Source organism: Equus asinus, chromosome 2, assembly GCF_041296235.1.
Source record: "Equus asinus isolate D_3611 breed Donkey chromosome 2, EquAss-T2T_v2, whole genome shotgun sequence".
Classification (NCBI taxonomy): Eukaryota; Metazoa; Chordata; class Mammalia; order Perissodactyla; family Equidae; genus Equus; species Equus asinus.
The window spans coordinates 113,187,646-113,208,707 of record NC_091791.1 but is presented as its reverse complement, the minus strand read 5'-3'; the positions used below and the strand labels follow the sequence as shown (position 1 = coordinate 113,208,707).

Here is a 21,062-nt window from a genome sequence, read left to right as displayed (position 1 = left end):
CATCCCTTTTACCTTGATGTTGGCATCTGTTGATTGCCTTTTTTCATTGCATTTGAGATCTTGCTAGTTCTTGGTATGATGTGTGATTTCTGATTGAAACCTGTACGTGTTTGTATTATATTAGGAAGCTCTGGGTCTTATTTAAGCCTTCTATTTTAGATGGCTTTCTCTGACACTGCTAGGCACGGGAAGGGAGACCCACTGCTTCATTATTGCCAGGTGTAGGTAGACATCCCAGGCTGTTCACTCATACACTGGGGAGTAGGAGGATTTCTCCTTAATGCTGAATGGGTGGGAGTTCCAGCTCCCCATGTGGCCTCCACTGACACTATAGTGCAGTCACCTTGTTACTGTGGTTGATGATGAAAGTTCTGCCTTTCCACCGAGCCTCCTGATACCACCCCAGCGGGTCGGGAGAAGGACACCTTTCCAGGTAGGAAGGCCAGACTCCCCACAGAGTCTTCATTGACCTCATGGGGATGAGTCTCTTTTTTGGTTGGGAGGGAAAAAGTCCTGCTACTTGCCCTTTTTTGACATCGCCTAGAAGGGGTGTTGGGACTCCTCATTACAGCCTTGTAAAGTGCAGGTCTAGGCTCCCGGCTTGGCCTTTACTGCTGTGGGTGAGTGTGGTGCCACAGTGTTGTCTGTGGTGTTTGTCTACCCTAGAGCGGCTATTGTGTAGGAAGTTTCTGTCTTGCTGGGCTGCCCTTTCCTGGTCCTTTAGCTGGAGGAAGCAGGCCTTGCTTGGGACTCTTTTTTGGTCTGCTTCCTTTGGCACTTCTAGGTTGCCAGCATCTTCACCTCCAAGTCTGGGTTATGTGAGACAATAAGAATCCCAGGGAACTTATTACCATGTTGTTCCTTGGGTCCCATGGTCACTAGCTCTCCGCCTTTCAGAGTCGTTTGTTTGTTTTATATATAATGTCCAGGGTTTTGACTTTTCCCAGCAGGAAGAATGGGAAGAAGTGCTTCTCCTCCATCTTCCTGGAAACACAAGTCTTCTTGTTGATTTTTAACAGATGCAGTACCTTCTTGCATTATTTTAAAGATGTTGGGGCTGGCCCCGTGGCCGAGTGGTTAAGTTCGCGCGCTCCGCTGCAGGCAGCCCAGTGTTTTGTTGGTTTGAATCCTGGGCGTGGACATGGCACTGCTCATCAGACCACGCTGAGGCAGCGTCCCACATGCCACAACTAGAAGAACCCACAACGAAGAATATACAACTATGTACTGGGGGGTTTTGGGGAGAAAAAGGAAATAATAAAATCTTTAAAAAAAAAAAAAGATGTTAATGATACTTATTTTGAAGTTTTTTTCCCATTTGCGATATTAATCCTGTATCCTTGGGTTCATCTGATTTTTTTTGTTTTGTTTTATTTAGCTTTTTAATTTGGTAGTTTTCTTTCTCGATGTTAGTTTTCCTCTGATATTTGCTGATTCTTGGTTGTCCACTTGTGTCTGTGCTCACAGATCCCTATTAGGCTGCAGTGGTTGTCACTTCTGTTGGCAGGGTCTGTCTGGGACGTGGGAGCAGGAGGGACCTACTACGGGATAGTGTTGCTTCTGGCAGGTGGTGGGTGGACTCCCTGTTCCCAGGGCACTGTACCACCTTTCTGGCCTCACGCCCTCTTTCTCTGTGTTAGCCTCTGAATTGAGTCTGCTCGCTGCTCAGCCTGGAGGAGGAGGAGGCAGCTGACCTGCTGCTGCCTCAGCTCCTCTCCCTGATGCTTGCTCAGGGCCCCTCCTGTCCTGGCACGCCAGGCCTCAAGATTGCACGTGCTTCTAGAATTGCTTCTACCTCGGCAGAAGTCTTATTCCCTGGGACACTGCTTACTCCTGCTGGCCAATCCAGTCTGCTTGCTGTCTTTCTAGAGTTCCTCAGAACATCTTGTCTGCCAATCTTGTTTTCAGGGCCATACAGATTTGTTCTAGGGATTTGGGTCCTGAGGATAGGTAGACCAAGTGCTCAATTTCCCTTCATGGTCTGGTCTCTTTAGTATTTTTATTGTGATGATCACAACAGCTATCACTGATGGCTGTTAGTTGCTGGATGCTACCGCAGACTTATCCTCATCTTTGCATGTAATCCTCAGAAAGATCCTGTGAGCTGGATATTATCATGGCCATTTTACACCAGGGGGAACTGACAGCCAGAAAGTTACCCACCACGTCTAGGTTCACCCAGCTGCTAGGAGGCAGAGCTGAGACATGAACTCAAGCCCGTTGACCTGAGGCCTGGATTGTCCCTTTGCAGTTGTAGCTCTCTGATGCCAGGACATAGTGGTGACCCAATGAGGACAGCTGCCACCAAGTTCTGTGAGCAGGAACAGAAGTAGAAAGGAAGGTTCCATGGTGTGTACGTGTATTCTTTTCCTTGAACAAATTCATATTCCCTCTGAGAATAATTTGTTCTTACTTCCCTCTCTTGGTCTAAAATATATGAAGCCATGCATTTCAACATTTCAACCTTCCTCTGATAACGGGGAATAACATAGGAAGGTAGTGAGAAGGAATAGAGATCATCCTAGCTTCTCCTCTCGTTTAACCTTTCTTTACTCTCTCACTCTGTTAACCTTTCAAAAATAATTTCAGCCCTCTTCATAGTTTGCCTCCTTCTCGCTCCCTGTAATGCTTTTTTGCTCTTACCCCACCTGCTTCTGTTTGGCATTGGTGGTAGGCAGCTCCCAGACTTAGTTGCATCCACCAGCCATGAGCTCCGCAGCAGCAGCAGCTCACCTACAAGCTCAGCTCCGTGGGACAGAGCCCTTCCTGCTGGTGCCCAGAGGGGTGCAGGCTGATGGTGTGAGCCTGGTCACTGCGTCAGGTCCTTCTGGCTTCAGGGCGCCTCCCAGCATCCTGTGAGACAGGCTCTCTGGGGATCCAAGTGTCCACCCAGACCTGAGCAGAACTTGCTGTCAGGGAAGTCTGCAACCTGTGGGGCAGGCAAGTGAAGCCATCATCCCTTTAGCTTTAGGAGGCGCCTAGCTTTTGGCAAGTTCCTCACCTGTGCTGGTGCTTAACTAGAGTCAGACGTGTTTCTGAGGCGGGACCAGGGTCACCTGGGATGCAGTGTTTTTGGTACCGCACACCCTGCTTCTAGTTTCAGAGAAGCACCAAGCCCAAGGGGCGGATCCCAAGGCTGCTCAGGAGCAGGCAGCAAGGAGCAGGGCAGCTGGAGGCTGCCTAGATCACCCCTCTGGGCCTGGCAGATGCTTTGACACAGAAACCGCCCCCTGCTCAGGCCTCAGAAGTGTGCACATCTTTTCAGCCTGTGTTTACTCCGTTTCTGGAAAGGAAAACAGCAACAGCCAAATTTCTGTTGGTGTTTTTGTTCCATATTTTGATTGGGGAACTGAATCATGTTTTTCCTTTCAAAACATGAAAATGTTAACTACATAACAGCTAAATTAATCCATAACCATAAATTAGTTAATTATGTTAATTCAGAGTCACAGAATTCAATCTCATTAGCGTTTCCATTAAGCAGTTCAGGCTTGTGAGCATTTAAGAGGACAGTTTAAGCTGCAGATTAATCTTCAAAGGCTCCAAGTGCATTTTCAACTGCAATGATTTAAGATGCATTGGGAGGTTTGGGGGATTTGGTGAATGTGGGCAGTTACTATCAAGGCACTGGTGCTCTCAGGGAGCTGGGGTTCGCCACCCACCCTCCCCCCGCCCCCCATTCTCATCAAAGGCCCCTGCCTGCTGGGTCTGAGCATCACTAGGCTAAGCCATGGGAAGGAGGAGATGGACAGAATCGGCCATAGCTCCTTCACTCACCCCTGTGTCTCCCTGGTGGCCATGCCGTCCCCAGGCTGCCCTGCTGCAGCAACCCCCAGAGGACAGTGAGACTTGACTCTTGAATGCCTTGGGCTACACAGTCCAGGTTTCTGAGGTTGTCCTCACAAACAGTGAATGAGGAGAAGCTTTGCTCCTGGGTGTATGTGGGAAAGACAGAGAGACAGGGAGAGACATATTCAAGTCCAAATGACAAGCTCTCAGGTAGTCCTGTTTATGGCAGAGGAAATGTCTGATTTTCGTGGTGGTGTGATTGTCTTACTTTTGCTGCCGTCTTGTCTCCTTCAGAGGCTCGTTCAGGGCATGTGCTCACTTCCTCTGTCACAAGTGCAATCCTCTCAGGGTTCCTTGCTGTCCCCACCTGCAGGGTGGATATTTGGGTGCCCCATCCATCTCAGAAGTGTGCTGTTCTGTCCGGTGTCCAAGCTACCACCTCTCACTGAATAGCTGTGTGTCCCTGGTCAATCCACTGTTGTTCTCTGGCCCCTGTTCCCTGGCAGGGAGACCAGGAAAGTCAGCCTAGATTCCAAATCTCTAGGTAATTGCTGAGGCTCTTCCAGTTTTTACCATTCTTTGAAAAATCAGCAGAACCTGATTATGAAAGAGTGAACTGATTTAAAATGTAGTTGTCATTATTATTTAGGTATGCCAAGGCCAACAGATCGAGAGACAATGGGCATTAAATAGAATTTGTTTGGGAATAGAGTTCCCAAGAGGAGAGGGCAGGCCCCGCCATGGAGGGCCACATGGGGAAGCACCAGGCTAGTCAGGAGGCAGAGGGGGTGAGGGGACTAGTGGCCTGAAGCCATTGTTGTAGTTTCCACAGGAAAGAATGGGCAAGGCAGGGTAAGCAGGCTTAGAATTGGCTAGTTTGAATAATTTCAGTGAGTTTTGGGGTTTAGGGGCTGTCCCTAGTTGTCTGGTACCTCATATCTTGGGGTGATTATGGCAGGCGGAGAGTGGCCCAGAGAGCCCCATAAAGAAGGTGGTTGGGACGTGGGCTCTGGATTGGTTGGTTTGCATGTGAAAGATGTGCTCCTGGGGGAGTTCTTTGCTGTCTCTAAGAGTTGGCCAGCCCTGGGGTGCAAGGTGTCAGTCGATCCAGGGTCGGCAGAGCCCCCAAATGTCAAAGCTTCAGAATACAGAAAATAAGACATGGTTAATGCAGGACTCTACCTAGAAAGGGCCTCATCTCATTGACCCAGGGCTCCATGACAGCATAGGCCCATGAGTTTGCTGGTATACCACTGGCTACAGCTGCATTTCCTCTCAAGAAGGAGATGGAATGGCTCCATCGGGAGATCAGGAGCAGAGCAGGCGGCCAAGAGAGACTTGGCTTGCTCATTAGCTGCTGGTCTCCAAGCACTTCGTGTGGTGGTGGTAAATCTAGATGTGCCTTGACGACTCGGCAGACCGCAGCTGCCTGGGGTTCGTAGAACAAGGTTGTCATGTATGGGCATATTTAGAGATTTGAGAGCTCTGTTGCTATCTTAGGCGATAATGAGAGTTGACAGAAACCTTTTAGGTTTGTAGCATTTCTAAACAACTGTTGAAACCTCACTTGGCCCAGAATGGCTGCTGGTAGAACAGAATGTACTGTAGCTCCAATGGCAGAAAAACCAAAAACCAATTCTCTGTGGATTTGCTAAAATAAACTCAGGATTAATGAGCAAAATTTGTCGGGGAGGCCTATTTGTCTCAGGAAGCTACAATCTAATTTTACTTGCCGCCGTTCGTTGCTCTTGCATTGCCATTCATTTGCTGAAGGCAAAATACATTACTTCTCAGTAAGCAAAAGTGGGCCCAGCATGTCCTGCTCCCCTGCCTTCCTCTAGATGTTAACAACCTGGGCTGATAGCTGACTTCTTGTATGGGGGGGGGGGGGGCGTGTGTGTGTGTGTGTGTGTCTGTCTGTCTGTCTGTCTGTCTTCTTCTCATTGCCTTTTTTTTTTGCCTTACCAACTGAAATGTATTTTCTCTCAGTTCTGGGGGTGAGAAGTCCAAGATCAAGGTGTTGGCAGGTTTGTTTTCTTCTGAGGTCTCTCTCCTTGGCTTGCGGATGGCTGTTGCTTCTTGTGTCCTCCCATGGTCATTCCTGGGTCTGTGTGTTATCTGTGTCTGAGTTTCCTCTTTTTATAAGAACACCAGTCATATTGGATTAAGGCCCACCCATATGACCTCGTTTTAGCTTCATCACCTGTTTAAAGACCCTATCTCCACGTACAGGCACACTCTCGTCTCCCCCATTGCTGTTTAACATTGAGTTCCCTCGGAAAGTTTTCAGGAGAAATCTGTATCCTGTGCTGCTTTACGGGGTCCACTGCACGTCGATAGGTTTGCCTTGCCTTATACAAGCCTGTAATTTGGAAAGGCGCGCTCTAAATTAGGACAGGGCAAGGGAGGAAGGACGGGTCACTATGAAAAAAGCATTGTTGGTTTTTTTAACTTTACCAAGAGACTTGTAAAATCATTCATTTCAGCAAGTTCTCCCAGGGCATTTAAAGTATAACTGGGTTCAGGCAATTTTATAGGGAAGCATATATGGTTTAAAGTGAGGCAAGCCTGTGTGGTTCTTTCCTGCATGCAGCTTCAGCGCGCAACCAGAGCTGTCTGCTGGGGGACTGAGCCCCCAGAGCATTCTGAGTTGTTCACCCAATCACAAATTGGTCAGGTCTTGCACAGCACCACCCTCCTTCAATGCGACACTCCTTCCGCTTCATGCCCGCAGTCCTGTCCTCAGAGTGGACCAGGCCTGTGTCTCCTGCTGCCATGAGCTCTGAACCCAGCACTGCAGCAATCATGGGCACGCTAACACCCGGCAGTTAATTTGCCATCCAAATGATTTGCCCAGATTATTTTTATACCTGACAATTTATGGTAAACAGGTCTTTCCTTTTTCATTAGAGAAATGATTACTGTTTTTCTTCAATTCGGCATTTCCAGGGAGCCATTCACATTTAAAGCTAATATTGGAACAGCAGGTTTCTACTGAAAATATTTACCTTTTCTTTGTTGGCAACTTGTCAGCCGTGGGGAAATAGATGCTTCATTAAAATCTAAATGCCTTATGCTTTCTTTCTCGCCCATCAGTCACTGCTCTTCTGAGATGCAAAGCATTGTGAGAAGTGTTGGGAAATCATTCTGGTTGTTTGTTTTTACTTACTTTTGGATGTCTTCTGCCATCTTGTTCTTCTTGTTCCAAAATAGGCTTTCCAACACCTGTGACATGCATGGAGAAGTCCTAGAATAGCAGGTTCCATTTCTCCACTAGAATATCAGAATGGTTTTGGCTGTCTGTGCGGCCGGTGGGATCTCCTGCCCCGAAAAGTGCATTGCCAGATGTAAGGGCGTAAACAATGCAGCTGCCATTTCTCAAGCAGTGCTGGGTGCCAGGGCCTCAACATATGTTTAATCCTCTCAACTACCCCCATGTAAATATCATGGAAAACAAGGGCTCAGAGAGTTTGAGGCCCTGGCCCAAGGTCCCACAGAGCCGAAATTCCACCCCAGGACTCTCAGACCCTGCTGTGTTTCCCCCACTGCAAGCTGCTCTCTGTCTTGCCAGGGCCATGCCTTTGCCACACCCCACTGCCAGTGTCCCACACTGGTCACGGCCCCTCTCTGGGGGGTTTGTGGCAGAGGGAGCTGAGCACCTGGGTCCAGCATCTCTGACACAGCCATGGACACGGAAGCCCTGGGCACACAGACCACTGACTGTGGGAATGATGGTACTTCGGGCCACCCTGACTCTTCCTGTCCATCCAGAAATCAGAAAGGAGAAAGTACAGTGAGTTGATGTAACAGCCATGTGGGCTGTGGCTGCAGGTGGCTCTGCCCCATTGATAAAAGAGAGAAAGGAACCCCATGATAGATGCCGACAAACCCAGAAAAGATTTGGCCCTCGTTGTAACTCCCTTCGTCTTCAAAGGAAATTAGTTCTTACTCTGTTGAAATTAAGGACCTCTATTTGTGAAAAGACACCATAAACAATGTGAGAAGAGAAGGCATCAACTGAGAGAAGATATTTACAATATGTATAACCAACAAAGGATTCATTCCCAGTACAAGCAAAACCAAGCAATATATTATTAAGCATTCATACAATTGTATAAAATGGTAGTTTTTAAAAAGCAATGGAAGGAATAATCCAAAATTCTGAGCAGATTCCTCAGTGAGGGGCAGGGCGTTGGTATGCACCCCAGTGGGTCACAACCGTTTCACATCAGGTGGAGGGTTCATGGGTGTCCATTATTTTACTGGGCTTTGTAACTAACATGTATGTGACATCCGATCCTTCATATATATCAAATAGTCAATTTTTTTTAAATAAAGGTAAAAAGTAATTATTGTTATAAACAACCTCTTGAAGTAGGTGTCATTACTCCCATTTTTACAGGTGGGGAAACAGGCTCAGCCACTAACACGTACCTTAAGTACTTATTGCACGCAACACGCTTTACATGAATCATCTCTTTTAGTCTGTATGGCACTACTCCCATCATGGGGACCCCACCCTCATGACCTCATCTAAACCTAATTTCCTCCTAAAGGGCCTCATCTCCAAGTACCATCACATTGGAGGGTAGGGTTTCAACATACGAATTTGCGGAGGGACACAGACATTCAGAACGTAGCAGATAGTACAGAGAGGAAGGGAAATAGATAGAAGAGAAGATGGATGGTGTTGAAATTTATTTCTACTGCTCCTTTTTAAGGCCTTCCAGCTATAAACAGATGGTTCTTCTGATGACTTCAGCGTCATCTTCAGTCGCTGCCCATGCCCACTTGGCCCACACTCCCGAATGGCTCTTGGCACTGTTGGTGAACGTCTTCGTGTCACCCAGACCTCAGTCTCACTGTTGTTTGGCTATAAATTTCTCAGGCATTGATTCTGAGTACAATTCCCAGGCTTTTATAGCAGAGTTTCCAGTTGAGCTTGGTGTCCCACCTGGGTATGGGGCCAAGAACGATGTGCCCTAGAGTGGCCTTCCCTGTCCCTACCACCACTGGTGGCCTACCCGGCCTCCTGAGGACCCCCTGCAGTGACTTTTATATTCTCCTAGCTCACAACTGGGGAACTTCAGGGCAGATGTTAAGGAGAAAACCTCAAGAAAACCTGAGCCTTCAAAACCAGGTAGAATGATTGATAGAAGGGAAGAATTTACTACAGTTACGTCTTCTTCAGATGTTCTTCAGATAGGAAGTTTCTCACCCTGACAAATCATGAAGTGCCTTTAGTTATTTGTTTACGAGCCATGTGCAACTGGGCGAGAGATTAGAGGACGAGATCATTTGAAATTGATGTGTTAGGGATCTTGCCCACCAATTATCCATCAAAAGTGACAGCAGGGCATCTCCACGACTACGGTTTAAACGGATGGGACAGGAGGACTTAATTTCCATAAAAAGTTTGTCCCTGAGCACCTGGGGCAGTGTCTCCTCAGAGTCTCCTTCCTGTGGTTCTTCCTGCTTGAGTCCTGTACCTTCTCGTTTCACCTGGGGGAAAAGTCATTATTTTGTTTTTTTTTAATGAGCTACATTCAGAGTTTCTGTTTTTTGAGAACCTCCTATACGTTGATGTGGATTCTGGGAAATAGAATGAATAGACCCAGTCCAGTCTGGGGGCACCTCTGCTTGGTGAGGTGGGCCCCAGAAAGAGTGCTGCCTGGGCTGGGGGTGCACGGGAGAGGGGGCTGCAAACATTAACAACCACGTCTTGGAAGAATCTTTAAGGGCGCAGGGAAATGTCTTGCATACAGCTCAGTGGGATAAAAAGACTTCGAGAGAAAGTGGATGCTGTGGGCAAAGAAATATACTAGCAGAAAATAACCAAAATATTGTCACGAGTTATTTCTCTATTTCCCAAACTTTCTGCAAAGACCATGTATTATTCTTGTAATCAGAAAAAGTCCCCTTTTCCATGACGTCTTAACTAGCTCTGAGATTTGAAGTTTGTTTTGATGAAAGGCATGGCCATCGCTCATGCAGAGGGAGCTGGGCCTGGTGTGGGAGGGCCTCCTGGGGGCCTCTGAGGGGGTGGCTGTGGATGCTGCACAGCCACATAGAGTGCTGATCCAGGTGGGCTGGCAGAGGTTTCCTGAGCCGCAGAGAGGTACAAATTTCTGTATCCACTAGTATCCAGGCAGGATGGGCTGGTGGCTGCTTCCTGGTCATCTGCCAGCATCACTGAGGCCCCTTCTCTGGCTGAGGCCCTTGGGTGAGGTGGGGGACCTCACCTGCTGGATGCAGAGTGCAGTCAGTAAGGAGGCAAATGCCAGGCTCTGGGGCAAGGAGGAGAGACCTTGGCTGGAGAGGCAAGCGCTGGGAGGCTTGTGGGAGCCCACTCGCCCCCTCTCCTTTTGGGGTGCTCCCGAGGAAGCTGTTCTTGCCACCTCCTGAAGACCCCTCCAAGGGTCGTGGAGCCCGAATACACAGGAGATGAGATGGCGCCTCCTGCATGGACTAGGTGTGGCCTCTGCCTTCCCCAAAACTCGTAATTATAAATCAGGGGTGGGCTAATTTTCTTAAAAAAGAAAAACAAACATAAACTATTAACAGCCGGGAAAGTTGAAAACAGCTCTGGAGTTCTCTTATAGAAATGTCCGTTTTCAAATACCAGTGTGACGTCATGGTACTGAGGAAACTGTTTAAATCCTGTGTTTTCCAAGTAGCTTTGTTTTCTTTGTTGCCATCTTGGCGTGGCACACTACAGTGTGGCCTGGGGTGTCATTTTAATTCTTTCACATTGGCCAGCACGGAATGGGGAGAAAGGTTACCAAAATGACAATGGAAAAACTCCTAAGCTGTTTGGGGCTCTCTGGCCGCCCTGTCCCCAGGATCACAATCTCTGGGCTCATAAAAGCACCAGGTGAGCACGGATGTCAGCCTCCTTCTGTGCTTTCAGGCATCCGCATGCTGGACGGAGACGTGACAGATGTGGTCGAGGCGAAGTCTCTGGGCATCAGGCCCAACTACATAGACATTTACAGCGCCAGCTGGGGGCCGGACGACGACGGGAAGACAGTGGACGGGCCTGGCCGACTGGCTAAACAGGCCTTTGAGTATGGCATTAAAAAGGTGTGAGTAACCCGGGGCTGCGGTGGGGCTCTTGGGGGCGGGGGAACTAGTAAAACATTTTTTAACAACGAAAGATCAGAGTGACATAGGCCGGAGCCCTGAAACAGGACCAGGAAGGCCTGCTGTGCCAGGACCAGAGTGAGAGAGAAGTCACTCACGGGCTCACGGAAGCAGCTCTCTACCAACCAGAGCAGGGCTATTTCACCTCGTGACAGAATAGCTGTTCCAGTGAGAGCCAGCTGGTCACCCGCCAGCCCCAGGACTCTGTGCCTTGGAGCCTGACCGCCCACGGCTGAGAGGTGTGTGCAGGCGGCTGATAGGGGTCTTAGTCAGGCACCTGGCCTGTTACCATGCAGGTGGAAGGGGTGTCCTGGACCTCAGACTTTTGCCCACGAAAGTACCCAGCTGTGGAGCTCTCTTCATCCATCGCAGGGCTTGCACTAATCCAGCCCCAGCAGGAAGGCTTGGGCTTGTTGCGCTCCCTGCCAGCATGCAGCCCAGCATGTTTAGGATGTTTTGGGTAGAACCTCACCAGGGACTAAACAGAGCAAACATCTGAGTGCTGGTTCTCCACTGACTGGCTAAGGGGACCTGGCGGGAGGCGGCTGGCAGGCTCCTTCTGGGAGGCCCACCCCCAGCCACTCTGTGATCATCAGTTCTGGGACCTTGTGAGTCAGAAAGTCTGGAGTGCGGTGGGGGGATAGGAGATGACCCAGTTCTTACAAGCAGGGAGGCAAGGCAGATTTCTGGGCAAGGATAGCTTCTTGGAGCAGACAGATGGAGCTGTGGTCAGCGTCTTGCCAGCCCTGGGTGGCCCAACAAGCCCCAGCCCAGCACATAAGGTGTGGCTCAGTGAGTGCTGGCGGGGTTCAGGAGGGAAGCCCAGGCATCCCCCGGGCAGCATTTACACCTCGGACTTCTCGTGTGAGAGACGGGAGGATGGAGGAGCAGGGCAGGTGGGTGAGGCTCATTTTAGTATCTATATATTTAAAAACATATTTTAAAAGTTCCCTTATCGTAACTCATGCACAGTGATTAAAATGTGGTAAATAAATGGTTAATGAATAAATCGAATTGTACCAGAGGATCCTGTTGAAAGCAGCCCTTCTTCGTCTCCCCACCCATCCCCAAGTCCTGCCCCACAGAGGAGCAATCTTGTTTAACTTTGTTCATGATTGCCTTTTTCTAAGTAATATGATTTGATTGCTTTTCTGGATGTATTGAGTTTGGTCATTTTCAATTAATTTCCTTTTATAGGGGCTAAGTATTTATCTCTTAGAATGCCCCCAACCCGGCCACCTCCCCATCCCCCCACCCCCCACTAAATGCCAGTAAATTCTCCCATTTCCCCACACTTCCCAGGACCACGTGGTTCTGCACCTCCTGGCTGGTGAGCCAGCCTGCACCTCCCCCAGTGGATGTGATGTTGCTCCACATGGACAAGGCCGAGGCTTCCTTTTCGCTGCCCTCTCCTCCATCAGCTCAGGGCTTGAATGTCTGAAAAGCCAGTGACCAAAAGCGGGGTGACCGCTGTTGTGTTCCTCAGAGCTCAGTACTCAGCTGGACACTCGATTTTTTTTTTTTTTTTTTTAAAGATTTTATTTTTTCCTTTTTCTCCCCAAAGCCCCCCGGTACATAGTTGTGTATTCTTCGTTGTGGGTTCCTCTAGTTGTGGCATGTGGGACGCTGCCTCAGCGTGGTCTGACGAGCAGTGCCATGTCCGCGCCCAGGATTCGAACTAACGAAACACTGGGCCGCCTGCAGCGGAGCGCGCGAACTTAACCACTCGGCCACGGGGCCAGCCCCTGGACACTCGATTTAAGAAAAAAAGTCAAAGAAGAGAGGCAGTGTAGAAACAACCCAAACATCCACAGCATTCAAACTCGTGCTCATGCTAGGACCTTGGTCCCCACAATGCCAAGAAAATGCAAGGCTGCTTCAGTCAGGTTGCTGAGCACCTGGGCTGGCCTGAGGATGCTGGAAGGTTCAGGTGTGACCAAGTCAGCCACTACCCGTGAGGGACTACCAAATAAAAAATTCTCATCTTCCCAATACTCAGCTCCCGCCAACAAGTAAATCACTTGGATCTCATTCCTGATGACAAGTGAAACATCCTGAAAATTAAACTTAATTTAGGCTGTAAATTAGAGATTATGTTTTCTGCATGAAAGCTACTGCTTTGAACAACATTAATTCTGGGCGTCTGACATTTCTCTGAGATGATTTCTAAAGATTTCAGATCTTGGGATGGGGCCCTCTGTTTCCTGGAGAGGTAACCATTGTTTTGAAATGATTGTTTGGGTTCTTGACTACACTTCGGTTTGCGTGGATGGAGCCCATGCAGGACTTCGGAAAGTCTGGAGCTGCAGAGAGGGGTTCTTTGCGTTCCGAATTCAGAGCGGCATCGCTTCATCGAATTGTCAGGGGAGTGAGGAAGTTGCAAAGGGGACCATGTGGCTCCCTGTCATTCTTGTCACGGTTTCTTGAAATACTGAGGTCATTTCGTTTTTTTGTTAGTCATTCTGAAGGAAAATATGTCACATAGGGAGCCTTAAATCACAACTGTCTAAAATTGTCTCTGAAAATCCTCCTAGAAATTTGATGATCTCAAACCAAACCACATCCCCATCTGTTTTTCCTCCTCGCTGCCCCATTTGTCACCTACAGTCTTTTTCTGTAAAATCTGACTTCATCTTTGGTAAATGATGTGGTTTGGTGGTCGGAGCCTTCAGAAGCCATCGTTTGGCATAAAGATCTGTTTAACTTGGTCCTTACCAAGCCTTACTCCTCACGGGCCTGTCACCCAGAAGGGAGGATTAAGCATCACCGTGGCTGAAAATGCTGTCTTGTCCAGATGCCAGCCGTTTGCTAGCCCTCACTAACGCTGCTTCTGAGTTCATGGATGAACTCTCCACTTCTGGCAAGACACTGAGACGCATTTCGATCTGGTTGAAGTTGTGGCTTTCCTGAACAGCAATGTCGGTTCACGGCTGTGGTTGAAATGTCCTGTATTGTTGCCGTCCTGTGGCTGCCATGTGAGCAGAAGACCTGGAATGTGAAAATGCCATCCTCGGAGACAGCCAGAACATCTCCACAGCTCAGATCTGGGTGTGCCCTCTGCCTGCTTCCATGTTCTCTTTCCAGGAAACTGTGTTCCGAAGGGAAAGAGGCTTTTGCTGGCTCAACGCCTGTGAGAACTGTTGGTCTGCAAGAAATGCACAGTGGAAGGTGGAAGGCGAAGGCCTTTGGCATTTTAGGCCCTTGTGATTCAAAGTGGAGTCCAGAAGCGGCAGCACTGGCATCACCTGCGAGTGCGTTAGAAATGCAGAATCTTGGGCCCACCCCAGACCACTGAATCCAAGTCTGTGCTGTAGCAAGACCCCCGAGATTCGTGTACACACTCACGTATGAGGAGTGCTGTTCAAGGCCATTCTCTGTGCTGCTGGAGTAATAAGGTTGCGTGTCCCTCTCTGCAACATGACAACCTTTTATAAATAATTTGGAGTGGGGTGGGGAGTTAAGGGTGATAGTGTTATAGTGATGATTCTCATGGAATAAAAATAGGCTCTGAGGGGTTAAACACCTTTTCATTTGGATTTTAGTGGCTTTGGACTACCTTTGATTAATTTTACCTTCAGGTAATTGTATGTATGACACACCCATTTCCTTAGTACTTGTGCCTTTCTTCGGCAAGGTTGACTTTTTTGCTAGATGTGAGTAACGTTTCTGCCAAGCTCTTGCCCATTCAGACAGGTCCACCTTGGAGATGCAGAAAGCGGAGTGAATGAGGCAGCTTGGAGCACTGGGTCAGTGCTCAGAGTTATGACAAATAGGCACAAAAGGGCAGGGAACTATGATCCACCTGGTCTACAAAGGGCATGACCTGGGGCTTCCAGAGCAAGCGAGTCCACACAGCCTGGGTGGACTTGAACTCTGAGAGGGAGTGTAATGTGTCCAGTCAGTAGCAGGCCTTCAGTTTACTCTACAAGGACTGCAGAATTTTGTTGAAAGTTTTCTTTAAATTGGCCAATTTTGGAGCATAAGTATCAATTTCCTCTTGCATGTTTGGAAAGGAGGGTCCTTGACAAAGACATCGAAGTTAGCAGCCCCGTGGGTCCAGTTTCATGTGTAAGCAGCTGTTGGCACCACCCTCTGGAGCTGGCTGTGCACCCCCAACAGGTCCAGCCACTTGGACCAAATAGATCAGTGCCGTCATGGATTAATCCTTTGCTGGTGTTTGTGGCTGGGATAAGCACTTGGTTTGGTCAGAAATCATTGATCCCGTGGGTGTGGGATAGAGCAGCACTGCAGGAACCTGCCCTCACCTGCTGTTGTCTTTCAAAGACTTGCTTTCATGTGTACGTTCTTAAAAGCGAAAACCCACACCCAGGTGAAGCCACGGGCCTTGGCGGGTGTTGACAATCTCACCACTTCAATGCTTCCTCAGGTGGAGACCCTGGGAGCTCTCCTAGGATGGCCACGAGCAGCCACGGGCCTTGGCGGGTGTTGACAGTCTCACCACTTCAATGCTTCCTCAGGTGGAGACCCTGGGAGCTTTCCTAGGATGGCCACGAGCAGCCACGGGCATTCTGGTCAACCCGTTTGACCTGTTGGATCTTCAACCAGAATTCACAGTCCCACACCTCTTTTCAAAATTAGCTGCCTCTCCACATAGAGTACTTCTTCAGCTGTGTTTTCAGGAAAATTTGCTCGCTTCACCACAGGACCAGTTCTTTCAATCCAGAAAAATTAGCATTATAAATTCAGCCATCAGCTTTCACCTACGTATTACTTGGGGCGCTGATCGGTCTTATTGTTCGTAGGTCATCATAATGGAAATCAGAGGCCTAGCTGTGGACTAGAGCAGCTTGTATGAGGCCCCTGATTTTCCTGTGAAGAACAGAGAGGACCTCCTGGGCCATCCCCTCAGTATGATCCTGTGATTCTGCAGTTTTAAGGCTGTCGCCATAGACAAAAGTACTCTATTAAAATCAAAACAGAGCCTACAAAACCGTGTCCTTGGTGGTATCCGGATAGTCTGAATGTATCCTTCTTTGCCCCTTTGAAGGGACATTCAGAAGGAGGGACTCCAGGCCAACTGCAAGACCCACCCTGCGAGGTGCCAGCTGCTGGGGCTGACGCCTTGTTGTTCTCTTTCCCCTCCAGGGCCGGCAGGGCCTGGGCTCCATTTTCGTCTGGGCATCCGGGAACGGTGGGAGAGAGGGGGACTACTGTTCCTGTGACGGCTACACCAACAGCATCTACACCATCTCTGTGAGCAGCACCACCGAGAATGGCTACAAGCCGTGGTACCTCGAGGAGTGCGCGTCCACTCTGGCCACCACCTACAGCAGCGGGGCGTTTTATGAGCGGAAAATTGTGAGTTCGCTTGATGGAGAGCTTAGGACGTGTGCCTCAGCCCTTTGGGGATGAGATCCTTTTCCTCATAACAAAAAGATGAGCTGAGTCGAGGCCAGTTTATTCTGGGTCCTAGGGTACTAGCCTCACCCATCAGTGAACTAGTTGTGCCTCGAGGTAAACCCCGATCCCTTGGCAACCGTCCACAGACCTTGCCTTTCTAATTTTTGCACAGAATGCTAATTAAAACCCTCTCTGGCTTTAGAGATCTAAAAATGTCGTTTAAGAATGGGGTGCATCCTCAGCATGATGCCTCCTTTTAGCTCTCTCAAATTCTGTGGTCACCTCGCTTGGGATCCAACTGATCAGTTTCAGTGTGCACAACAGAGTAAGATGAAGTCTTGGTTTTATACTGAAACATTTTAGAAATCCACCTGTTCTTCCAGGCATTCCCTTCCTGTAAAGGGACTTCTCCTGGACACTAAGTTGAGCGGTGGTTTCCATCTGGTACCCTGACTTCAGTGAATTGCACTTGATTGATCTTATAAAAAGTGTTTTCGTTTAGTATATGGGTGGAGTTTGTGCTTCTTGCTTCTCTACGTGTTTTCCTCCTTTAAAAGGAAGAGGGGATGGCTTCAAGTTGAAATTACTGCAGAATTCAAATGCACAGTCATTAGCTTGGTTTTCAGACGTTTTAAAATGAAACCATGGAGCTGGCCAGACACAGTTTAATTTTAAAGCTCACTAGCATCTTTTCATTTCTCTTACTGCTTAGCCACGTCTTTAGAAATTATTTGCAAACTTATTTTTACATTTTTCTGTGGAAGCATACAGGCTTCCTGTTCTCTGCTTTGCTCTGAAGCAGCTCAAAGGTCAGCCACCACGGTTCTGCCGCCAGCCTGGCAGTGGCCGGGCTGGTTAACGAAGGTACTAATTTAAGTTGTTCTTTTCCTTTTCTCCTGGAGCAACTCCCCGGGACGGGCAGCCGAGATTCTGAATGGTGTCCTGTTCATTTAGGAATCTGGCTGATTTGAACGTGGTCGTGCTGGAGGCTTGTTAAACAGTTGCCAGTGCAGAAACCTGACGGGGTGCAAGGCGGAGCTTGTGTCGTTGGACACTTTGTACCCAGGGCTTCATGCTGGGAGGACAGTGTTTCCCATCCCTGGGAGCAGGCTGCAGCTTTATTTGCTTAATTAATCACACTGTGTGCATGTTTGTGTGTGTGCACACCTTAGCTACAAAATGCCTCAATGCCTTTTACTTTTTCAAAAAAATCTCTTTCCTGAGCAATAACATAGGGGTGAGAAGGGGTAGTTGGAAGAGGGGTGAAAGAGAAAACACTCAGTTGTAGTTGCTGTCCTGGAACTATTCTCCATAACATGGAGGGCATTTTTTTTTTTTTTCCCACCTCAGCTAGAGCCAGGTTTTTGCTCAGAGTCCCCTTAGAGAATCTTCAAGGGGATGAATGACCGCTCTGGATGGTCGGCAGCTCCCAGTCTGTAGAGTTCAGGCAGGTGTCTGATGGAAGTCAGAGCTCCATCTCCTCCGTCCTCTCCCTCTCCCTTCCTCTCTGTGCGGTGAGCTCTGGCCAGCGTTCACCTGAAGGAGGGATTGCCGCTGCTGACTCTTGATCAAAGCGGTACCACTGGAGGCGAGCATGTCTTGTCCCCTCGTTGGTTCTTCCATTCATTCACTGAACAGGAGCTGTGTTCCATGCCCGATGTTTGATCTCAGGAGGGGGGCTGCCCACCTTGGTTCAGCCATCCCCTCCCTGCGGCGAGGCCCCTCTGCTCCCTCCATGGTGGTCGTTTCCCTGAGGCTGGGGAGCCAGCCATGGGTCTTACCTGCTCTTGAGAGCTTGGCCTCCTGCCCAGACACCCTCAGTTTCCCTCACTGGCAACATTTACTGAGTGTAAGTCTGTGCCAGGTGCCAGCTGTGACTGTCACAGAAGCCTGTGAAGGACATATCATTATGCCCATTTGCAGATGAAGATCCCGGGGTCAGAGAAGTTGCATCCTCCTCCCTACTCCCTTTCCCTCTGCTGCCCCCCACCGACCCCCGCCATGTCAGGATGTCTCAGTCCTGCTGCACAGGGAGGAGGAGGAGGCTGGTTTCTTCCAGCACTCCCGTCGAACCTGTGTGTGTGTGTGTGTGTGTGTGACACAGGCTGGATCCCCCGTCACTGGATGATTGTCAGCCCAGCTGAAATGTGACAAAGGAAGATGCTCTGTTTGCAAGTGTCTGGATTGTTATCACTGGGGAAGTTCATTCTCCAGGGTTATGCACATGGCCTACTGGAGCCTTGCAGTTGATGGGTCTCTTAGTTTCCTATTGCTGTCATCCCAATTATCCCAAACTTAGCAGCTTAAAAGAGCGCAGATTTATTATCTCCTAGTTCTGTAGGTCAGAAGTGCAGCAGCCTTGACTGGGTCTCAGTTCCGAGCCTCACGCGGCTGAAATCCAGGTGCTGGCCAGTCTGTGTAACTTTCCGGAGGCTCTCTGGGAGAATCCGTTCCTTGCTCATTCAAATTTTGGCAGAATTTAGCTCCTTGTGGTTATAGGACTGAGCTCCCGTTTCCTTGTGGGCTGTCCGCCGAGGGTTGTTCTCAGCTTCTAAAGGCCACCCACAGTGCTTGGCTGGAGTCCCCCTAACTCCCTCCTCAAAGCCAGCAGTGATGGGATGGGTCCCTGTGTGCTTCATCTCTCTAACAAACTTTTCTGCCTCCTTCCACTTTGAAGGGCCCTGTGATTACATTGGGTCCAGCTGATAATCCAGGATGTTCTCTCTGATTTAAGGTTAGCAACCTTAATTCCATCTTCAAAGTGCACGGGAGTAAAACTAGGGCCAAACTCTCATCTAGCACAGTAGAAGGCACTCAGCTGAACCCGCACGCGCGGATCCGGCAGGGGCTGCTTCTCCATTTCAGTGCAAAGGCAAAGTACAAGTCAGGCCCTGCGATACGGAGGTCCAGAATCAGTACCCCCACCCGGCCTGGGGTCAGCACCTCAGAGGAGGGCAGGCAGAGCCCCTCAGTTGACAGAGCCAGCTCTGCCTTCCCAGAGAGAATGGCCGGCCTTATCATCCCACACAGCAGGCTCTGTGAGGTCAAGAATGCTCCAGGTTTATCTGCTGCTGCAGATGGAACTGGCTGCCTGGGACACTGTCAGCTATCTGAGGAGGATGTCCTGGTGGAGAACGATCCATGACTGACTATGACCTTCTGGCTAAAGGCAGGAACACTCTCTGGGTCACCTTGGCCCCCCCATGAGTTTCCAGCTGCTCTGAAGTCAGGGAGTGACTTGGGGGTCATTAATGTGGCCTCTGGCAGGTGGTCTGGCCGTGGGGACCCTGCCATGCAGAGCCCCTCTTTGTTTCATTTGTCTCACCTTTGTGTCAGCATGCGCAGCTGCAGTAGTGAGGGTATGTGGCTTCCAGCGGCTGGTCTTCCCTCTGCCTTGTCTCCCTGTTCTCACCCCATGATCAGCTCGTTGCTGCAGTGGGTCCAGTTTTTACATAAGAGAGCAAAGCAGTTTGGCAGGGAGTACCAGACACAGTGGAAACCTTGGCTGCCGAGATGTGCCTGTGTAGGGCCTCTTCCACCCTTGGAACCAAGGATCGCATGGCCCAGGAGCAGCGTCTTGAATAGCGTCTGACTTCTCCTGAGAGCTGACTTAGCCTCTTGCCGCCCTCTCGCCCAGGTCACCACGGATCTGCGTCAGCGCTGCACCGACGGCCACACCGGGACCTCAGTTTCAGCCCCCATGGTGGCAGGAATCATTGCCTTGGCTTTAGAAGCAAAGTAAGTCCCCACCTGTCTTCCCTTCTTTTCCTTTTTTAAAAAGGTTTTTATTGTGGCAAAATACTCATAACATAAATTTACCACTTTAGCCATTTTTAAGCGTACAGTGTGTGAGGCACATTCCCATTGTTGAGTAACCATCACCATTATCCACCTCTAGAACTTTTTCACCATCCCAAACTGAAACCCCGTTAGCCATTAGACGACAGCTCTCTGCATTAGTCTGCTAGGGCTGCCCTAGCAAAACACACAGATCGGGCGGCTGAAACACCAGGAATTTATGTCTCACAGCTCTGGAGGCTGGAAGCCTAGGATCAAGGTGTGGGCAGGTTTGGTCTCTTCAGAGGTCTCTCTCATTGGGCTGCAGATGGCTGCCTTCTCTCTGTGTCCTCACATGGTCTCTCCTCTGTGTGTCTGTGTCTAGATCCGTTTAGGACATCAGTCATATTGGATTAGGGCCCACCCTCATGATTCCATTCTACCTTAATTACCTCTTTAAATGTCATATCTCCAAATACTGTCACCTTCTGAGGTCCTGGGGTTTAGGATTTCAACATATGGATTGGAGGAGGGGTGCACAGTTCAGCCCAAAATGCTCCCCATTCCTCCTCCTGCAAGCCCCTGGCAACCACCATTTTATTTTCTGTCTCTATGAGTTTGGCTACTCAGCTACCTCATATAGGTGGAATCATACAGTATTTGTCTTTTTGTAACTGGCTTATTTCATGCAGTATAATGTCCTCGAGTTTTATCCATGTTGTGGCATGTGTCAGGATTTCCTTCCTTTTTAAGGCCATCCTTAATGGGCATGAAGCGGTTCCTTCCCTTTTTTCCTTTTAAAGCTCACGGTCTCCCGCCTGTTGTAGGACCACAGGGAGCTAGGTGGGCCAGAACCACAGGCCTACGTCCCGGTCTGCATCACACACCAAAATTATACTTTAGGCTGTTACAGCTGCCCTTTGTGAACTTTAGTTCATAAATTGACACAGTGGTGATGTTTTATCTGTTGTAAGCCGAATAAACACTCTAGA

The 21,062-nt window shown here is 49.1% G+C and overlaps 1 protein-coding gene across 5 annotated transcripts in view; it reads left to right on the top strand.

Annotated features, from left to right (window-relative positions):
• The window catches only part of PCSK6 (proprotein convertase subtilisin/kexin type 6), a 181,314-nt gene that overhangs the window by 86,367 nt on the left and 73,885 nt on the right, over positions 1-21,062 (top strand). For all 5 annotated transcript variants that reach the window (XM_070496488.1, XM_044762977.2, XM_070496493.1 and 2 more), the window contains exons 7-9: positions 10,700-10,872; positions 16,039-16,251; positions 19,931-20,031. In XM_070496488.1, coding sequence (XP_070352589.1) covers positions 10,700-10,872; positions 16,039-16,251; positions 19,931-20,031 — 487 coding nt within the window. The remainder of the gene's footprint in view (positions 1-10,699; positions 10,873-16,038; positions 16,252-19,930; positions 20,032-21,062) is intronic.